This window comes from Glycine max, chromosome 10 (genome assembly GCF_000004515.6).
Source record: "Glycine max cultivar Williams 82 chromosome 10, Glycine_max_v4.0, whole genome shotgun sequence".
Classification (NCBI taxonomy): domain Eukaryota; kingdom Viridiplantae; phylum Streptophyta; class Magnoliopsida; order Fabales; family Fabaceae; genus Glycine; species Glycine max.
In genome coordinates this window covers 50,585,586-50,605,447 of record NC_038246.2, presented here as the reverse complement: position 1 = coordinate 50,605,447, position 19,862 = coordinate 50,585,586, and the positions used below count along the sequence as shown (strand labels likewise).

Sequence of the window (19,862 nt, the reverse complement as noted above, 5' to 3'; positions counted from 1 at the left end):
TGTTCTGAAGGGTCTCTCTCCCTCAGCTGTGACTTACAATCTGCTTATAGATAGTTGGTGCAAAAATGGATTTGTAGATAAGATTATGGCACTTCTTTCCAGAATGTCTGGAGAAGACAGGGAGCCCAATGTCATTTCTTATTCAACTTTGGTGGAAGGGTTGTGCAGAGCAGAAAGGCCTGATGATGCACTCTTGGTTTGGAATGAGATGGAAAGAAAAGGTTGTTCTCCAAATTGAATTGCTTTCATGGCACTTATTTATGGTCTTTGCAAATGCTGTAGGCCAACTGCAGCACTCCATTATTTACGTCAGATGGAACAGAAAGATATGAAACCGTACTCGTTCATTTATATTGCATTTCCAAGTGCTTTTCTTTCAGATATGCATTTGAAATTTTTAAGGAGGTGGTTTATTCAGGATTTTTCCCAGAATCCCATGATAAAAATTACTCCATTGTAATCCAATTGATAAATTTTCCAAGGATCACAGAGCATCCTCAGGTATACAAGTTTTAGTGGAAGAGGGAAAACTTCCTACACATTGTCGGTGAACTGATGGAAGTGACTGCTAAATGAGGTAGGGAGTCCAGTTCCTCTCCAGAAGTTTTCAGTGGAAGAAAGAAAGACTCAAAAAGGTTTCGTGGGCCCCACAAAGAAATACTCAAAAGGTTTTGTGAACCCCATCATGTAACTTCCAGTATTGGAAAGTTTTTTTTTCCCAGATGTTGCATATCAAATTGATGGAATTGGCAAAGAAACAAATGTACAGAAAAAAACACATCTATTACTGATAGTTTTTGCCTACAAAGAGAACTTGAGCTCTGGAATTTTTCAAGATACATACTTGTCAAGTTGGTGGTTATGCTTCATGTGGATCCATGAGAGAATACAAGAAGGAAAAGAAATGAAGACAAGAAAAATAAAGAAAAAAAAAACAATTTTCACTTGTATTGTTTGAATGGAGAAGGAAATAAAGAAATGAAATATATTATTTTTTTTATATTTGATCTATTATGTTTTGCAATGGTTGTTTTTTTTCTATATGTTAAAAAACGCTAGTATAATGAGATCTGTGCTTCCGTCTACCCTTCTTGGCGTCACGATCTGCACCTCTCTAAACCAAAAAAAGAATAAAAAGGGAAGTCATTTGGAGAATTAAATTACCAAACTCAACCAAAAATATTTCTTAGACGGAAATCCAAGTGAGTAGTGAGGGAAGAGAGAAAGAAAGGGAAAAAGGTTTGAAATCATATTTTAATTTAATTTATTATTATTATTGTGGGGATGGATTAGAGACAGAGAAAGCATGGTGGACTTGAGACGAAGCGTTGAGTAAGCCAAAAGGTCGGAGTTTTGGAGGGAATTTTGTGTGGTGCGGACGAGGGAAAATGAATCTATCTATAAACCTTACACCTCAAAGGGTCACATTGGAGAGAGACCCGAATCTGCTGTGTGCTGTGATTATAGGATGGTGGTCAAGGAGGTGAGGAGAGAGAGTCGCAAATGGAAAGAAATTATCAAAATAGACACTTTAAAAGCTTAAAACAACAAATTAAAACTATTAAAACTTAATGTATAAAAAGTAATTGCAAAATATAATATCCCAAAAATGATATCAAGTTTTTGTTTTTTAATGACATTTAGGGCTGCTAATATATGACAAAATATAAATGTAACGTGGAATATATGTCATTTTATCAATTTTTATCATCTCACTTGTTTTTATCAATTTCTGTTTCTGCTCTTTCTTTCCCTTCAGCTTGTCATTTCAAATCCAAACTATTGAAAATGCATTAAAATTTGTTTTTTCTTTCATCAATAAAACTCACTTTAAATTATACACTCAATCAATTTTAATTACAAATGTTCAACATTATATATCAAAATCACACCCAAAATGCATTTGTCCCGTTCTTTTTCTCCGTTTCTATTAATTAATTTATTTTTAAATTCGAGCCCATTTGACGATCCAATAGTCATTTCCACCCCTCCCCACCTTTTAACTTCACTGCAAAAGACATGGTGGCTTATAAGTACTACTGTTCAAAATCCCCTCATGTTAGCATGCTCAGAAGTTAGACGATAATTTAGGAAAAAAACAGCCACAATAACCATCACAACAGTTATCCCCTCGGACCCTGTAAAAGAACTGGCCACTTAAATGCCATTCATTTTCCATTAGAATAAAGACAATGTAGAGAGCTGGTTCCAAAAGTCACATGTTACATTTAAAATGAAGGAGCTGGAGACATAGCACAGACTATCTCCCTAATATGGAAATGCTATTAAAATAAGGGATATTAGCCCCCAACTTGGCACAAATTTTCTTCAATTTGAAGTGAAGAACATCTATTAAGTCCTCCTACAAGTTGCTCCCAGAAGCAGATACCTCAGTACTACAAACTGGGCAAACCTGCAGACAAAAAGCCAACGGTTACACCAATCTAATTTGATCAAAATGATGAGGAAATTTATGAGTTGTTGATACATTACTATTAGATTTTGTAAATGAAACTTGAACAATCATCATTATAAAAGGGCTCAGTATAAAAGATGTGTTCTGTACAATAACGTGGACCAATCATTATTCATGTTCATGCTTCAACTTTACCAACTCAAGTGGTCTCACAAACTGATTTGTCTTTTTTTATAGGGTAAACTGGCCTGTGACTCGTATTTCAAGCCTAAAGCAATTTTTCAAGAAGGAGCGTCTTGGTGATAAAAAAAAATCATTGAACCCAACAAATTGAGCTGCAATCACTCTATTAAAATGGTATCATTGATTTCTATCGCTTTTCAATCACTCTAAATGCCCATTTTTTGACCAAAGATCCTTCAAAATTTATTATAATTATTGTAATTGTAAACCATTTTTCTTCAATTTCTCATTTCACATCCTTCTCACAGTTTAACTTGTGATCAATTATTTCTTTAAGGCTAAAGCTTCCTCCCAAACCGTAATGATTCAAGTCAAAGTGTAGTTTAGTCTAGCCTTTAATTGCCAAGTGCAGAAACAATATATAATGGATGGCATCAATATCTACTAGCGGCAGTGAAAATGTTTCAAACTCCACACCAGTTTCTTATTAAAAACTCAAAAGAGGCATGAAACAGCTATAAAAGAAACAGCTATAAAAGTTTAGAAGATAAAGAGGCATGAAACATGGGAATAAAATCAAAGAGGGCTGTTGATTTACAGCTGTTAAAAATATTCAATAGAAAAATCAGGATTAAAAAAATAAACAGATCCAAGTTCAATTCAAGGTATCTAAAGCACCTCACAAGCAGAACAAGACTAACAATCACAAAAGAATATCTATATGCCCTATAACTGTCTTGGGATTAGGGCACAAAAGCATTATCCAACCAGCTGCATACAGGTGCATGTATTAAGGACCTAATGGAACCGTAAACTACAACTACCACCTGGAAATTGGAAACTATTAACTACATGAAAATATGTGCATTGACCATATCTATGCTACCAAATGTAAACGATAAGGCAGAACCATACCTTGTTTATTTTCAACCAATTGTTAATGCACTCAGGATGGTACAGATGTTTGCAGGAAAGAACTGTCAAGGACTCACCATCCTCATAGTCCACCCGGCAAATGACACACCTGACACAGGACCACAGCAATCAGGCACTATGGTATATCATGGACACAGTTAAGGTTAGAAGTAACAATCTGCACATACGAATCATGGCTTCCATGTTGATCACTCCCAGTCTTGTAGTTGACTGAAGGTAAACAGGCAATAGTATCAGTTGAAAGACCTCTGCTCTCAGTTCCAACTACTTCACTCAATGCCAGTAATTCCTGAAATAATTGACATTTACTCTTATACATGAGACACAAGGAGACAGGGAGGATGGACAGCATCGCAGAAACTTTGGTACATAGATCAAAGTTACCTCGTATGAAAGTTCATCTGGATCAACATCCTCCCAAGCATCCTACAAAATCAGATGAACAACAAGAAGCATTTACAGAATTAAAACAACATTACATGAGAAACACAATCAAAATCTACAGTCCAAAAAATAATAACAAATCAATCCAGCCTAACTGATTCTGTGCGTTAATAAACAAGATGAAGAAGCTAAATCAGAATAAGCAATTTTGAGTTAAAATGAAAGAAATTGAGCCAATTGTTGGTCCAATGATATAATTATAGCCTTAAACTTTCATTTACTTTTTTATATATATTTTCTAATAATTTCTCTTTATTCTCAAAGAAATGAGATTAATCTTTTATCTCCAAGGTTTTGACCCATATAATGCATGGGATTTTTTGTTAACAAAGTTATTGCCATTTAAAACATGTTAATGCTATTGACACAGAACTTTAACAAGTTGTCAACATAGCAGCCACTATCTGAAAATATCAGAGCATTTTAGATAGAGTCTTGACCATCACAGCATCACTGGACTGTAATAGCAACCACTATCCTGTATAGAGAGACAAATTCCTTTACAAATTAAACAGGGGGTTTTCGATTTTGCGGATTTCTTCACTGTAGTGATTGCTCCCCAAAACTGCTATGCCACAACGATAAACCATTGGATAAATAAATGGCTCCCACCATAAGCCTATCATCCAATAGATTTGTTTTCATCCCTATTTGTTTCTGGTGCAAAAAGATTTGCCCTAAAGAGCAAACCTTTAATTTCAAAGAAAAACAGAAAAAAGATAACATAAAATTGTTTTTACCTAAATTTAAATATTGGGAGTTCAAATAATACAACAAAGGGCTGCCCAATGCATGAGGCTCCTGAAGAGGTCTAAGGTGGGTAGATATTTGCAGCCTAACCCCACACCCAAGGCAACAGCCTTACCATTGGGCAAGGCTTCTAAGTCACAGCAACTCATTCTTTTTTCCCACCCTCTGTTCTGCTAAAAATGTAGAGCTTTTTTGGGGTAGACGTTTTTTTTCAAGTCTACCCTAAAAATGATGCAGTAGCAGGATAGACCAACAAAATCTCCAAAATACCCAAAAGAAAAGGTCTACGCTGAGTTAAATTAATTTTCAAAATAGGATCAAACTATGTCCATAACTAAAGCAAACATCCATCCACGGGTATTATTTTCCAAGGAACCATAAGATATACCCCAAATTATACAGTACTGAGATTTCACACCTTTTGAATGTTTGGTAAAACATTCATGGGTGTGTGTGAGTGCACATATACAGACAGTTAGATACACATAAAATAGAGACGTTTACCTGAGAATTAGCACCATGCTCCTCTATGTCCTCTTCCTCCCCTGAAATTGAAAATGAAATTAGTGGTTCTAAGTGGATGATTATAAAAAAGAATTAAATAAAAATCCATCAAGTTACAGTCATAGCCAAGAAAACTTACGATCATTTATCCCAGCAAGAGCCAACAGTCTAACTGCCATTTCCCTCTCTTCGGCTTCTTGTAATGCTCTTGCATATGCTTCATCACTTGAAAATAGATCTGGGTCAAATTCAATACTGGGATTATCATGTTCTCCAGCACTAGCATGAGCATGGGCATCAAATGCATCTTCATCCTCATACTCCTCATTTTCATCATCTTCATCATCATCCTCATCCTCATCCTCATCCACATCAGTGCCATCATGTAGATCATCAAAATCATCCCCATCATCATGCAAATAGCTTCCACCTTCCCAACTTCCATAATCACTTCCATCATTATTCATTCTCAGCATCATATATGCCCTTTCCTGTTCAATAGTTAAATGACACAATATAAATAAGAGGAATATGAAAATAAAAAAATAAAAAAAAAATCAACATTTGTATTTATACTTAGTATAAGTATATAATTGTAAATACACACATGGGGAGGCAACGAGCCTAATGAAAACAAATTAGTAAATCTCATTATACAACAACATTCATTCGTTATATTCAACGCTCTCTCTCTCCCTCCCTCTCCCTCTCTCTCTCTCTCTCTCTCTCTCCATAGATATCTAGGTGTTATCAACATCAAGGGTATAAAATCTTGGTCAGCCGCAAAACTGATCCAACACATGATGGCACTGATGTATAGAATCAACGGGAATAATTAGTTCCTGGTGTGAAGTTCGGCTTTGATTATCCTTCTTTTAAGAGGAAACAGTTTGGGAGAGAATCATAAGTTTCACACAGCAAAACTGATCCAACACAGCTTCATGACGTGTAGACATTATACCTTAACACAAATTCAGTAAAGCAAAATGTCTCATCAGAGATATCAATCAACGCCTGGAGTCTGCATGTCCTTGGGCAGCTATCATTACATGCATAAATATAGGGTTTAAGCAGTTTGAAGCATTCCGATACAGAAAACAATTTCGATTACTCGAAATTCACAAATCAAATCACTGTCGAAATTGGATTGGAAAAGCTTAAGCTAGTTCACTTAATTTGGGTTTCCATATGGAACCACGTGCATAGAATATAATTAAAACAAAGGAATGAGAAGAAGATGGGGAACCTGCTCCTGAAGGGTTCGAGCGAGAGCGAGGTCAGCATCGACCTGGCTGAGATTAGTGAAAGGGGTTCTGGAAGGTTGGCGCGGGTTGGGCGCAGCAGATCCAGTTTCTTCTCCTTCGCCTTCATCGGCTTGTCGATCTTCTTCTTCTTCTTCTTCTTCTTCTGCCTCCACTTGTTCTGCCATCTGCTCCTCGCCATTCAAATTGGAATGCTCCTCTTCTAGGTTATGGTTGTTCGATTTCACTCCTCCGGAACCTGCTTTCGCGGCGGCGGTGGCGGTGGTGTTATTGTTAGCGGCGGCGGCGGTGTCGTTCTCCATGCGAATGAGGAACGGTGACAGAGACAGAGAGAGAGAATTGAATTGAAGATGAATTTTAAGAAGGAGAATGAGGAATAGCGGAGATAGATTAGAGGATCGAATCAATCCAAGAGAATATATATGTAAATATGATTATATTATATATCATAGTGTAACAATTATTATTATATGTTATTGTAAAATAAATAAAGAAAGAAATAGGGAAGGGTGTGGTGACGTTGGAGAGAAAGAGCAAAATCGAGGAAAGGGCAACGAAAATCAAAATCAAAATCAAATAAAAAAGGTCGACGGAGAAATACGGAGCCTCTGTTGGGTTCACAAGTTTCCACGCTCCGATTTAATGCAACCGTCCATCACACATAAGATCAACGGCTCCAGTTGCGGATTCCGAATTACTCAAAACTTGGGGGAAAATGCATTGTTTTATATAATTTACTTTGAGATAATATTCTTAAGATGCGTTTATTTTGAAATTTCGAGTAAATCTTCATTTTTTTCCCTAAATAAAAGATTTAAGCGGAAAATTTTTAGAGGAAGAATAATACTTAAAATTCTTTTTTTACGTTTAACACATTAGTTGATTTAATTCTTATGTTAGTCTCGTTCAATTACGACAGTGACTGTGCCTATATATGACAAATTAATTTTAGTTAACATTACTACTTGAAATAATATTTAATATTTATTTTCTTTTTTATAAAACATTTTAAGTAGGTTGTAATTTTTTTAGCTGAATAATTTCTTTGATTTGATTGTTTGATAAAAAATAAGAAGTTTTCAACATTTTTATTAGAGGTTAGTATTTTTTAAAATGTTAATTCCTAATTTTTTACTTTTTAATTTTTTTAAAATATTTATTATATTTTTTAAATGTTTTTTTATACAAGGTCAGATTTATATATGCTGAAGGAGTATTATTTTGCTTATTTGCATTCCTTCTAAGTTAACATTTGATATACTCTTAAACAAAAATTAAATAGCATCATAAGAAAAAAAAGATAAAAAATTATTTTGATTCTTGATATTATTTTTTTAAGATAATTTTTATAGACTTAAATATATTTTTTGTCTTTATAATTTATTATTTTTTATTTTCATTCTTATAATTTTATTTTTTCTTTTAATCTTTACAATATGTGCTTATTTTATTTTTCATTTTTTAAACACTTTAGATAATATATTATCAATTACAATATATTTTTTATCCTTATAATTGATAATATATATATATATATATATATATATATATATATATATATATATTGTCAATTAGAAATATAAGTTGACTACATTCAATCCGCAATCTAATTCAACTTATTCAATCTAATTACATTTTTATAAGTTATGTTGTTAGGTAATATTGTGTTTAGTTTACCCAATTAAATTTAAGTTGGATAACGAGTTCTCCTAATCCTATTAATTCCAACTCAATTTTGACCACATAATAAATATATAACAAAAAATACTAGTTATCTAGTTTTATGTGTTATGTGACAGATTGAGTAAAGAAAATCTCAAACTCTCACTTTTATTCACTTACAACATACAACAATTTAATTTTGGTTTTAGAGAATAACTCAATCTAATAATTGTGAGTTGTAATATAATTTAATATATATTTTTAAAATGATAGCAATTATTAGTTGAAACTTTAAACAATGTAGTTCAAGTTCCATTAACAAATTATTAATTTAGATCACTTACACTCCTATTGTCTATTTTTACTGTAAGTAACAAAGAATTACATTTTTGAGTATCAAAGTGTTAGTTCACCCAAAAGGAAGAAGTAAACATTTGAGTGAAAAGAAAAAAAATTTAATTAAGATAAAAGTTTTGAATTAAAATAAAATATAAAAATAAGAATTTCACCTCATTTTATTTTCATTTATTCTTCTTTTCCGTTTTATTTCTCGTCAAACGAACGTATCCTACGTGAGGAAAGGAATGCATGAAATTGCATTGCAACATCGAAACAAGTGAAGTGCAGCAAATAAGATTAAGATATAATACAAAGGCGAAAAGAACGCTTACGCAAGTGGAAATTACCGTGGCATGTTGCGTGCAAGGAAAGCTCCACAAACATCAACACGTCTCTTTTTGCGGGTATGAATCACTTGGGCTTAACTATATTGTTGGTTTTGCGTCTTTGTCTACTTTGATGTTGTTGTTGTATTGTATGCTTCATTTTATATTATAATTATTTTTTGTTGCTTTTATGTTTGAACTAACTTGGTTTCAAAGCTGTTAGAGCTATTTTCTGGAATCACAGACAGGGTTACTGTTTGCAAACTGCTTAATAAAATGACTGAATGAAACTTTATTGCACGAACAACTACTTGAATAAATCATTTGTACAAATTGGACTGCTTGAGTGAATTCATATTATGCACTGCTATGCTGAACCTTTTCAACTCTCACAGAATATAACATAACAAGCTACAGAGGGGAATACTAATGCTATGTTCTTAAGTTGAGTTTTCTAACAAAACAAAAGAAGGCCTTAAAATTTTATTTTTTTGCCTAAATATTTGATTTTGAATTATACTTGTTGAATTTGATATAATCCCTCTGTTTAGTCAAGAGATTTGAATCAGTAAAAGAATTTATGTGACTGGGTTTCAATTACAGAAAGTCACTTTTTATTATCTTGCACTGTGATTCGAGGTTGAAGACTTGAAGCATATTATTGTATATTTGTGTTTGATTAAATGTCTAAATAGTGTGTAATCCTTGTTTTCCTGTTTAATTCTTGGTTCCTAATCTTGATTGTGATGGCTCAGTCTCAATCATGCTGTGAGAACCTATTTTTTAGTGGTGACTAAATTATTGGTGGAAGGGCTTTGAAGTTAAGAAATATGAGATCGGCTTATTCTTCAAATTTTGGGCTGGGATTTGAACTTTTTCCTGTGATTAATTGGGAATTAAACCTTTATGAGAGTAACCATGCATTCTCATAATCCATGGGTCATGCTGGGTAGTTTGATTCAGTTCAAATTTATTAGAGATATTTTGATTGACCCTGGTTTTAAGTTTTTATTTTTGGGTCTTGATGCATCAATACTAAAATCTTATTTTGCTGCATTTTTGCCAATTGAAAGTGATATGAAATTGTGGGCTGTTGGAAGGTTTTGTGAATTTAACAACTTTATTAAAATGAACAATAAAAGAAGTCAGGTTCCCTTAATTCTTCATTTGTTCAAATAATCTATTTCACCTTTTTGTTTAATTTTGCTTAGGCCTGAGGGCTTCCATTATGTCTTAATTTGATTTCCCATTTACGTTGCTGGCTCTATTTCATTAATGACCCACTTTGTAAATTCAATTCAGAGCTAGAGGACCTATTGATCCCTGACCATTGTATTCTATGTCTCTTAACAGTGTTGCCTGGGCTCACCCTTGCTTGGATGATACATAACACTTGAAGCATTAAACCTGCAGGTGTTACAACATATATTTCTAAATGCTTGGTGTGTCATTGTCGTGTAAAATTACAAATATAAACCATAATCTACTCAGCTTCCTTGATGAATGCAAATCAATGCTTGAACTGAAGCAACTTCATGCTGTTGTGATCTCCTTTGGCTTATCTCAAGATAACCCATTTATATCCAAAATTCTTTGTTTTTCTGCTCTGCCAAATTTGGGCGACATTAATTATTCCTACAGGGTATTCTCCCAGCTTTCCAGTCCTGCAATTTTTAGCTGGAATACAATCATAAGAGGATACTCAAATAGCAAAAATCAAATCAAATCCAATCCGTATCCATTTTTCTCAAGATGCTGCGCCTGGGGTTGCACCAGATTATCTTACATACCCATTTCTTGTGAAGGCATCAGCGCGCCTTTTAAACCAGGAAACTGGTGTATCTGTGCATGCCCACATTATAAAAACTGGGCATTATCCAGAATTCTTTGATTCACATGTATGCTGCTTGCGGGAAAATTAAGTGGGCTCAAAAGTTATTTGATAGTATACAGCAAAAAAATGTGGTTTCATGGAATTCCATGTTGGATGGCTATGCTAAGTGTGGAGAAATATGGTTATGGCTCAGAAAGTTTTTGAGTCCATGTTAGAGAAGGATGTCCGGTCATGGAGCTCTTTGCTTGATGGTTATGTTAAGGCTGGGGAATACAGGGAAGCCATGGCTGTCTTTGAAAAGATGCAGGCTGTTGGGCCCAAAGCCAATGAAGTAACCACGGTGAGTGTCTCGTGTGCCTGTGCACACCTGGGTGCTTTAGAAAAGGGGAGAATGATACACAAGTACATAGTTGACAATGGGTGGCCACTGACATTGGTCTTGCAGACTTCTCTTGTGGATATGTATGCCAAATGTGGGGCAATAGAGGAGGCTTTGCTTATATTCCACTGTGTCTCTAAGAGTCAAACTGATGTGTTGATTTGGAATGCAGTGATTGGAGGTCTTGCAACACATGGATTGGTTGAAGAATCCCTTAAATTGTTTAAGGAAATGCAAATAGTTGGTATCTGTCCTGATGAGGTCACATACTTGTGCTTGTTGGCTGCCTATGGCCATGGAGGGATAGTTAAAGAAGAAGCATGGTATTCTTTGAGAGTCTTAGTAAATGTGGCATGAGTGCATGACACCTACAAGTGAGCACTATGCTTGCATGGTAGATGCGTTGGCACGTGCAGGTCAGTTAACCACTGCATACCAATTTATTTGTCAAATGCCCACAGAACCAACAGCTTCCATGTTAGGTGCCCTTCTTAGTGGGTGTATTAACCATAGAAATTTAGCTCTTGCAGAAATAGTCGGCAGGAAGCTTATTGAGCTAGAACCAAATCATGATGGTAGATATTTTGGCTTATCAAATATGTATGTGGTTGGCAAATGCTGGGATGATGCAAGAAGCATGAGAGAAGCTATGGAGAGAAGAGGGGTTAAAAAATCGCCTGGGTTTAGTTTTGTTGAAATATCTGGAGTCCTTCATAGTTTTATTGCTCATGATAAAACACATCCTGATTCAGAGGAAACTTATTTTATGCTAAATTTTGTTGTCTATCAAATGAAACTTAGCTGTCACGAAGACAATCAGGAAAGATCGCTGGATGTATCAATGGAAGATGACTTGCTTATCTTTTGAATAGATGGTGTTAAAAGTTTGTAGCAATTTAATTTTTGGAAGAATTATCGCAAATAATCTAGAGCTCAATCTTATTTAAGAATCAGAAATCCTTTTGGTTTATGGGTTTATAGCAAAATGTCTTCACTTCACATTAAGTCCTTTACAAGTGTTTTTGGAGTTCAGAGATTTTTCCTGCTTTAAAATTGAGGCATCATTCTCCCACCATAATTTTTGAACTGTAACTATCAGTTAATGAGTGGGAAAAAATTGCACACCCGAGTTAGATGTATCGCTTCTTTTTATGTAATATATTTCAGTATTTGTATCATTCGTTAAGTGACCAGTATTACGTGAGTTTAATCAAATTGATATTATTGGAATTGGATGTAGTGATTGCAGCAAATTGTATTAAGTATTCTTGTTGTCCGAAATGAACTTGATATTCCAGGTTCAGATTTTTTGCTTGTTGATATTTCGTTCGTACAAGGTAGCGACAACCAGGTTTTTTGCTTATTAATTTTTTTTCTAGATTATGTGATGGTGATTGATTGAAAGTGAAATTCTTTTCTTCTCAGTTTCACCGTTATTCTGTGAAACAGATTCTTTTTTCCCCTTTATTTAAGAGGGTGTGAATGTAACTTCTTTACTTTAATATTCCAGATTTTGATGAGTAGATGCTGTTCCATCTCGCCATATGAAGTTGGAACTCTTGTGCTTCACGTGTACAAATCCATATAGTTAAGATAAAACTTCAAGATTAAGCATGCAGTGGTTGATTTTTACTTTTTGGATAATTGACAAAATATTTATCCTCGAGCTAAACTTTTTGATCTTCTGTTTTGAATAGAAGTCTTAAACTTAACTGCTTTTGGTTCCTATAACAGCATTTTACTTTTTTGTTATTTAGAGAATTTGTATCCCACAAAGTTTAGAGGACACATTTGGATCAAAGTTATTCATTACCATTGGTGGCACTGCTATTGACATTCTACATCCTGATTTGTTTGTGTATCCTTCAGAACATGTTGCCCTTCTTCCTCTTTGCTTTTTCCCCACAGAAGAATATACATGCCAGCAATAACCAAGGTAGATCCTGCAACACTGCTCATTGCAGATGGAGATACATTAGATGCGGTGGAAAGTAGAAATGGTGGAATCTAGAAAGTCATTAAAGAAACCAACCTTCCCAAGTAAATTTCCTCCTTTAGTACAGAGAAATCAAGCATGGCCACAAATATCTGCATAAGGGGGGTAAAAGCTGCAGTAAAAAGTGGACCCCTTTGTTTGACACACCATGACATTGCCACATAGCACAAGCCGGACCCTATCAATCCCTAGGCTCACATAAACAACAAATTTGAATGTTAAGGCTTGAACAGGTACTCAAGCTTTTTTAATCTTCTACTTGAAATGCAAATTGATATTTAGATTTGAACTCAGAATTTGCAAAGAAACAGACTATTTCAAAATAATTTAAAATGATGTATAATATACTTACAGCATATGCAACACTAATTATTTCAAGCTTTCCTTTGAGAATCCACGAAGCATTATTTCTCTTGAAGACCAAACTTAATATTGCTGATTGAATGGCAGCAAAAAGTGACAAAATAGCTGTGCTAGAGTATTGACATGGGTATTTTTTGCTAATCTTTGCTTGTATAATGAACCAAGAAGACCACAGGAGGCAACCTAGTGTCAGAAGTATGGAACCTATAATCCATTTCTCTAACTTGGCAGTTGGAGGTGTGCTTGTAATTTTGTTTGCTATGTGTTGAGATTGTGGGTTGATAAGGGGCACTCCTTTATAAAGGACCAATAACAAAGCTCCACCAATGCACACAAAAGTTCCCATGACTTTGGCTTTACCACTCTTGCTTTGCACGTTCACCTTCTCTATCCTAGTAAAATTTCAACCCAAAGGATAAAAATTATTGTTCTTGTATTCCACAATCAATTTAATATCCTTTTGTTTAACTTACCCAAATGGCACTGCCATAATGAACGTAAATACAGGCACCATGTTGAGGAACGCACATGAGAATGTGGCAGACGTATATTTAAGTCCAAGAAGAAATAAGTATTGAGGAATTGTTACTCTGAAAAGCATCAATAAAATATTAAAATCATAAACTGTGATATTCTGTCTTTGCTAGCCACTGACCACTAATTATTATATTAAAATTATAAACAACATCAGTACAAAATCAGAAGCGTATTGGTTACAATATTACTTACCCGAGAAGAGCACTGAGGAAAAGGAGAGATATTATGTGAACCTCCAGTTTGTATTTCCTGTAAAAAGTAGAAAGTGGTTTGTCCTGTCATTTGTAAAATTTTGAAAGTCCTAGAAGAAAATTTGTGTCACCAAAGGACTTATATACATGATAACAAAACGAGGGCAAGAATATTAACCAAAGGCATATGTTGATTTTTTTTCTCCTCTAAGTATGGTTGGCTATATAGATCAAACAGTGTTATAATAAATGAAATTGATTCTTACCTTTCATAGATGCAAGCAATAGGTGCCATGAAGATAAATGAAATTGCCTGTCGATATGTTATAATGCACATGTAGTCCATTCCTTCATTAAGAACCTTCTTCAGAAGTAAATTGACAAAAGCTAGAGTCAAGTTAACTAGAATCATGATGGAAACTGGCTTGCACAATTCATGGCAATGTGTCAACATCATGAATTTTCTTTTTTAAATTTTGTACTTATGTTTTATAAGAATGGTGTGATGTCTTCTGACTTCTCCAATTTATAGAGGAATTCAATAGCCTCCTAGAGCAGGGGAACAAACATGCATGATGATATATTCCTCATCAGATCAACACTCTCCATTCAATATTCAAGAGCTTATTATTTGCTAGTTTTTAATTTCTCATGGTGGAAATTTACATGTAATCTTGCCGGACCAACTACTAAGATGAGATATTCGTTCATAGTCATTGGTTCACCTCAGACTAGGTAAATAGGGAATAACATATCAGATTTATCACATGAATATTTTTTTGGGTCAAATTGCCATATTTTACACGTTGATTCCTTTCACATTCCCTTTGCTAGAATTTTCAGCACCTGAGATCAACACAGTGAATGCTAATAAATTAAATCACGTGTTATTTATCTAACATCAATTGACATCAGAATTAGCTTCTTATCTTCTGCATTTTGAACCATTAGCTACCATTAGCTTCTTATCCTAGTGAATATGTGTTTGTAGTAGAATTTCACTAGTGGTTGTAACTTGTAAGCAAATTAGAGAAGAAAGTAGAAACAGATATGACATATTGTCTCCCATTTCTTTTGCTAACTGGGAATCTGTTCTTCCGATTTACTTGCCACGTTACTTATTTTATTTATTTTGTTTATTCCAAGTAAGAACAATATGTCAAATCTTGGCAGAAGAGAGATAGCAGAAAGTTGAAGGATGCTATCTGACTGGAATGCATATTGCTTGCAGACGTGGAAAAAATGGTTCGTTGTGTATTTAGACTATAGTTTCATCACATCATGGTGGCCAAATTATATAAAGCTAATGCTCGTCGAGCTTGATATTCTGGGAATACAATTTCTGCACAGTTTTCATCACTCAACACATCTTAGTAACGATTTGGTGGGAGAAAATTATTGGAATGCATTAGAAACGTAATGGGAATGTAAACAAGTCATTCCACTTTTTACTTTTAGGTTTTTGAAAAGAACAAAGTAAAAAGAAAAATCTCAAACCAAGAGAATGGATATTTCTTCAATAAATAGACATTTCATCATGAAAATGAAGAAATACCCGTACCATTTTTCCACCTAAAGAATTTCATTTCACTTTTGAAATTTTATTTTATTTATTCTATTGGAACGTTTTTAATCAATTCGTTATACAATGGTTTTAATCAAACAACTAAGAATCAACGCTTTAATCAGACAGTGAAACCATATTTCAACTTTATTTATTCTTTGGTTAAATTGAAAATATGGTCCTTATAACTGACATCATTTATTGATTGTCTGAATAAGAAAACTCTATTTTAATCCATGCACTTAAAACATTACTTTTTTGTTTATTCCCTAAATAAAAAATTTATCACTACTATAACTTTAATAAACAAGACTAATTTGCTAAAACAATTATAGAGACCAATATGTTAAAAAAATAAAAAAAATTATAGGACTAAGGCGAAAAATGATTATATGGACTAAATTTATACTAAACATTGAGAATAGCATATAGAAACCAGGAGTATACACCAAGTTCCTTCAGCTCTTGATCGTAAGGCTATAAAATAACACCTATAAGCTTGTGCAAAACAACCAGCCATGAACTTAATCTCAAACGAGAGTAAAAGTCAATATAGTCAGAGTATTTGAACATCCAAACTCTGAAATCAAGCAAAGCAAGGTACAATTTAAACAAGCATATTATAGGTGTATGATACATGAAAATTTAGAAACATCAGGAGGCATAAAATTGACTACGGCACTAATCATTCATCATCCCCATGGTGACGGCTCCTTCTCTTTCCTGATTTATTGACATCCCTACCCTTCCTTGAATCATTATATCCACTTGAATCAGTGTCAGATGATGATGAGGCCCTCTTGTTCTTTCGCTTGTGCCTTCTAATGAAATCTTCAGAGGAATCAGGATCTGATAGACGGCTTCTCCTTCTCCTCTTCTCCTTCCTACTCTTTCTATGCCTGCGCTTATACTCGTCGTCTTCATCTGAAGAATTGTCCCTCTTCCTCCTGGGTTCCCGCCTTCTCTTCCTCCTCCTTCTTTCTTCACCTGAATCATCCGAATCACTAACTTCCCTCTTAGCACTCCTCTTCTTTGACCTACCTCTCTTTCTCCTCTCGCCAGAATGTTTGTCGGATCCATCATCATCCAAATCCCCCTTCTTTCTAGAAGAACCTCTCTTCCCACTAATTTTCTTCCCAGACCTTTCAGCAATAATTCTCTCCATCTCTGAATCAATCTCAGAATCTGAACTTTCACTATCCTCCTCCTCTTCAGAGCTCTCAACATTGCTTCTCTTATCCACCTTGTCAGCCTTCAACTTTTTATCCAATCCAACCAACCCCACAGGCTGCATTGCTTCAGGATCCTTCTCATTTTCATCCTTAATTTTCACATAGTTCTTGCACTGAAACTTGAGGTGCCCAACACGGCCACACTTTTTGCAGGCCCCACGGGATACATCCACCTCAGCATTTGTTATCTTAGCAAGCTGTAGAAGCCCCTGGAAGCTAGCATATGCATTCTCAGCATCAGGCTCTGCATTTGGCAGATTTTGAGAAGAATCCTTCTTGTCTTCCTTATTGGGTGCATAAGGATCATAGCCGATGGCACTTTGCCATATACCATGGGTTTGAAGCGCTGCACTGCTGTGAACCCTATTGTTCGCAGGCATGCGAACCCTTCCTGCTGTAGCTGGCATCTTGAGGATTCAATTTCAATCCCTCACCTGCAAAGAGAAAATGCAACTTAACCATCAGGAACTGAAACAAGGCAAAAAAATATAAGCAAAAAAAGATTTTCTCTCTTTCCCAGTGAAAGAATATAACCTTCCAGGGGTCAAGTCTATTTTCTGTTCTAGTGTTAAGAAGACCCTATTTAACATAAAACAAAATATAGTAGTTCAAGAGCAACAAATGCTAAAACAGGTCAGAAAAGACAGATTACATTGTTAAGACATTCCAATAAAAAAAAAAAAAAAAACATTGTTAAGACGTTTCTTGTATTTTCCAATATGGTATACCACACAATATTATCTCAATTTCTGATATTAAATAGCAATTATTCTTTCAACTATTTTCAAGATATAACAAGTTCTACAATTCTTCCTCGACAGTAACTCTAATATGACCAGCCCATTGAGGTCCATAACATGAAGTAGACTGCAAGGAGCAAACATGCAAAATATTGAGTGATAATTCTTGTTCACAAACAGAGGTACAGCCACCAGAGTGGCACTGAATTACTGGTCCCCAATAGGATAAAAGCTCTAGACCATAGTCAATTATAAGCATAACCAAACTTTCATAAATAACAGTTACTATAATAACTTTCATAAAAAACCCCATCACATGAAACTAAAATCATAAGTAACAACTGAAACATATCATGAATTCAGCCAACACTTTGTCGTTGGAATAACCGTGGTATGTGATATTCTACAATCTGTGTTCTAAACACACAGTTGTCTGCAAATATCATCAGTTTATCTAAACCGGTTTTGGAAAGGTTTAGTTTGGTGGAAACCATGGATCAGTTTGGGTTTTTTCCCAAACCATGGCCACCCCTAACTTTACCATACAATATATGCTTTGGTCGAATTTATATTCATGCAGATTATATACATATGCTTTGTAAGCATTTGAAAACACACCCAAATCTCAACAATTTGTGCAGGCTTCAAATTTCAATGGACCAAAACAAAAATTATTTATCCGTGACACAGTAAGGAGGAAGATCTTGGGTTAGACAATTCATCAAACAATGTGTGTGATCAATCAAAGATTCAACACAACCAGATGCTCATACACATTGTCAATGACTACATTACTGAATCTACAACCATTACTTGATATGTAATGTTATCAAACATGAAGAAGGATTGATCCCACCACCCCACACACACACACGCGCGTTAATTTCATACGTACAACCAGATCACAACCTCAATAGTTCATTGGCTTAACACATTTCGGTATTTTCATCAAACACCTAGAACCTATAATAAAGAAAAACATACAATTCACAGAGACATTCATATTCATTTATCCATGAGCACTGCTCAAAATCAGGAAATACGCAGGTGTGGGGCAGTGAAAGGATCATTCCGTCACATCTTAACAAAGAATCGACATGAATAGAGAATATAAATTATAACTAGTTATCAAAAACAAACTGGAAGGAAGCATATAGAAACACCTATGTTCTGTCTCTGCATCAACCCAAAGAAAAATCGATTCATAATAGCTACAGAGAGAGGACGCGAAAACCATGCAAACAAACGAAAAGCATGCGGAAAAAATATGACATGATTTAGGATCAGAGAGAAGAGAAAGAAAAAGAGAATCAGAATCGCGTAGTAACCTTGATGTGCGAGGCGAACGAAGAGATTAGCGAGGAGAGAAAGGTTGAATCGAAAAGGTGATCGAGATTTCGAATGGGAAGAGTGAATTAGGGTTCGTGAAGGAGAAATTGGGGCTCCGCTTGCGAGAAGAGAAGAGACCAGAGGCGGAGACACTTCATCTGCACGGAATTGCTATCCAAAATATTTAAAACGCATTCACATGTGATGTTTATTCGTTTTTCTAAAAACAAAATCAATTTTGATTGAGTTTTTAGATTCATTTTTTTTGTTTTTAGTTTTTTAAATATTATTACAAATTAAAGATAGATAAAAGTGAGCCAAGTGTTCTATCTTATCACACTTATTAGAAAATAATGCAATATAAAATAAAATAAAAACTCATAAGATTTTACATGACCTGTATTAGTCATACGAATTACATAATAATTCGTAAATGTTTTTTTTAATTTTTTTTAAAAAATATGTTTTTTTAATTTATTAATATATTAAAAATTTTAATAATAAATACTTTTATTTATAAAAAAATATATAAATTAAATAATTCGTATGAATTATATTAAAATTAATTATTACAAAATTTATTATTTAAATTTATATACACATTAAATATACATTATAAATTTTAGTATTATGTATAACAATATTATTTATTTTATAAAATAATGATCTATTAACTCAATTGATTAATGAGAAAGATTGTCTCGTGTAAAGATAATTCTTATGACAATAACATTTAATACATTATAGACCTAGAGGGATAAACAAACACCCAGTATCAAAATTCTCATTGATTTGATCCCAACATATTTATTGAATTAATAACATTCTCTAATATATGAACCCACCCACCATGGGAAAAGGCACAATGCAACTAT

At 34.2% G+C, this 19,862-nt stretch overlaps 4 protein-coding genes across 4 annotated transcripts; 1 reads left to right on the top strand and 3 right to left on the bottom strand.

Annotated features, from left to right (window-relative positions):
• Positions 1-2,141: 2,141 nt before the first annotated feature.
• LOC100306465 (E3 ubiquitin ligase BIG BROTHER-related) lies at positions 2,142-7,081 on the bottom strand. The gene is made up of 7 exons (XM_003536683.5): positions 6,480-7,081; positions 5,373-5,724; positions 5,234-5,274; positions 3,920-3,961; positions 3,703-3,824; positions 3,515-3,623; positions 2,142-2,413 (listed from the first exon to the last, which is right to left on the bottom strand). Exons 1-7 carry the CDS (start codon positions 6,795-6,797, stop codon positions 2,363-2,365), a joined length of 1,035 nt encoding a protein of 344 aa, XP_003536731.1. The 5' UTR covers positions 6,798-7,081; the 3' UTR covers positions 2,142-2,362.
• Positions 7,082-9,906: 2,825 nt separating this feature from the next.
• Positions 9,907-11,962, top strand: LOC100806778 (pentatricopeptide repeat-containing protein At5g08305). Its single transcript, XM_014763435.2, is given in 7 exon segments — positions 9,907-10,539; positions 10,542-10,581; positions 10,584-10,695; positions 10,697-10,832; positions 10,835-11,357; positions 11,360-11,394; positions 11,397-11,962. Coding segments are annotated over 7 exon segments (1,635 nt in total). The 5' UTR covers positions 9,907-10,257; the 3' UTR covers positions 11,904-11,962.
• Positions 11,963-12,839: 877 nt separating this feature from the next.
• Positions 12,840-14,599, bottom strand: LOC100806247 (WAT1-related protein At3g30340). The gene is made up of 6 exons (XM_003535716.4): positions 14,389-14,599; positions 14,124-14,180; positions 13,868-13,984; positions 13,384-13,786; positions 13,068-13,219; positions 12,840-12,986 (listed from the first exon to the last, which is right to left on the bottom strand). The coding sequence occupies exons 1-6, from the start codon at positions 14,577-14,579 to the stop codon at positions 12,863-12,865; spliced, it is 1,044 nt and encodes a 347-aa protein (XP_003535764.2). The 5' UTR covers positions 14,580-14,599; the 3' UTR covers positions 12,840-12,862.
• Positions 14,600-16,185: 1,586 nt separating this feature from the next.
• Positions 16,186-19,238, bottom strand: LOC100794760 (CAX-interacting protein 4). The gene is made up of 2 exons (XM_003536681.5): positions 18,987-19,238; positions 16,186-17,352 (listed from the first exon to the last, which is right to left on the bottom strand). The coding sequence occupies exon 2, from the start codon at positions 17,323-17,325 to the stop codon at positions 16,372-16,374; it is 954 nt and encodes a 317-aa protein (XP_003536729.1). The 5' UTR covers positions 17,326-17,352; positions 18,987-19,238; the 3' UTR covers positions 16,186-16,371.
• Between the last annotated feature and the right edge of the window lie 624 nt (positions 19,239-19,862).

Excerpts from the sequence above, each read along its gene's own strand:
- LOC100306465 (XM_003536683.5), bottom strand. The coding sequence starts at position 6,797 with ATGGAGAACGACACCGCCGCCGCCGCTAACAATAACACCACCGCCACC. Across the intron at positions 5,725-6,479 it reads CTCGAACCCTTCAGGAGCAG|GAAAGGGCATATATGATGCT; the intron begins GTTCCCCATCTT and ends ACTATTGAACAG. Across the intron at positions 5,275-5,372 it reads TCTTGCTGGGATAAATGATC|GGGAGGAAGAGGACATAGAG; the intron begins GTAAGTTTTCTT and ends TTTCAATTTCAG.
- LOC100806247 (XM_003535716.4), bottom strand. The coding sequence starts at position 14,579 with ATGATGTTGACACATTGCCATGAATTGTGCAAGCCAGTTTCCATCATG. Across the intron at positions 13,985-14,123 it reads TTCCTCAGTGCTCTTCTCGG|AGTAACAATTCCTCAATACT; the intron begins GTAAGTAATATT and ends GATGCTTTTCAG. Across the intron at positions 12,987-13,067 it reads GAGGAAATTTACTTGGGAAG|TGTTGCAGGATCTACCTTGG; the intron begins GTTGGTTTCTTT and ends TGCAATGAGCAG.
- LOC100794760 (XM_003536681.5), bottom strand. The coding sequence starts at position 17,325 with ATGCCAGCTACAGCAGGAAGGGTTCGCATGCCTGCGAACAATAGGGTT.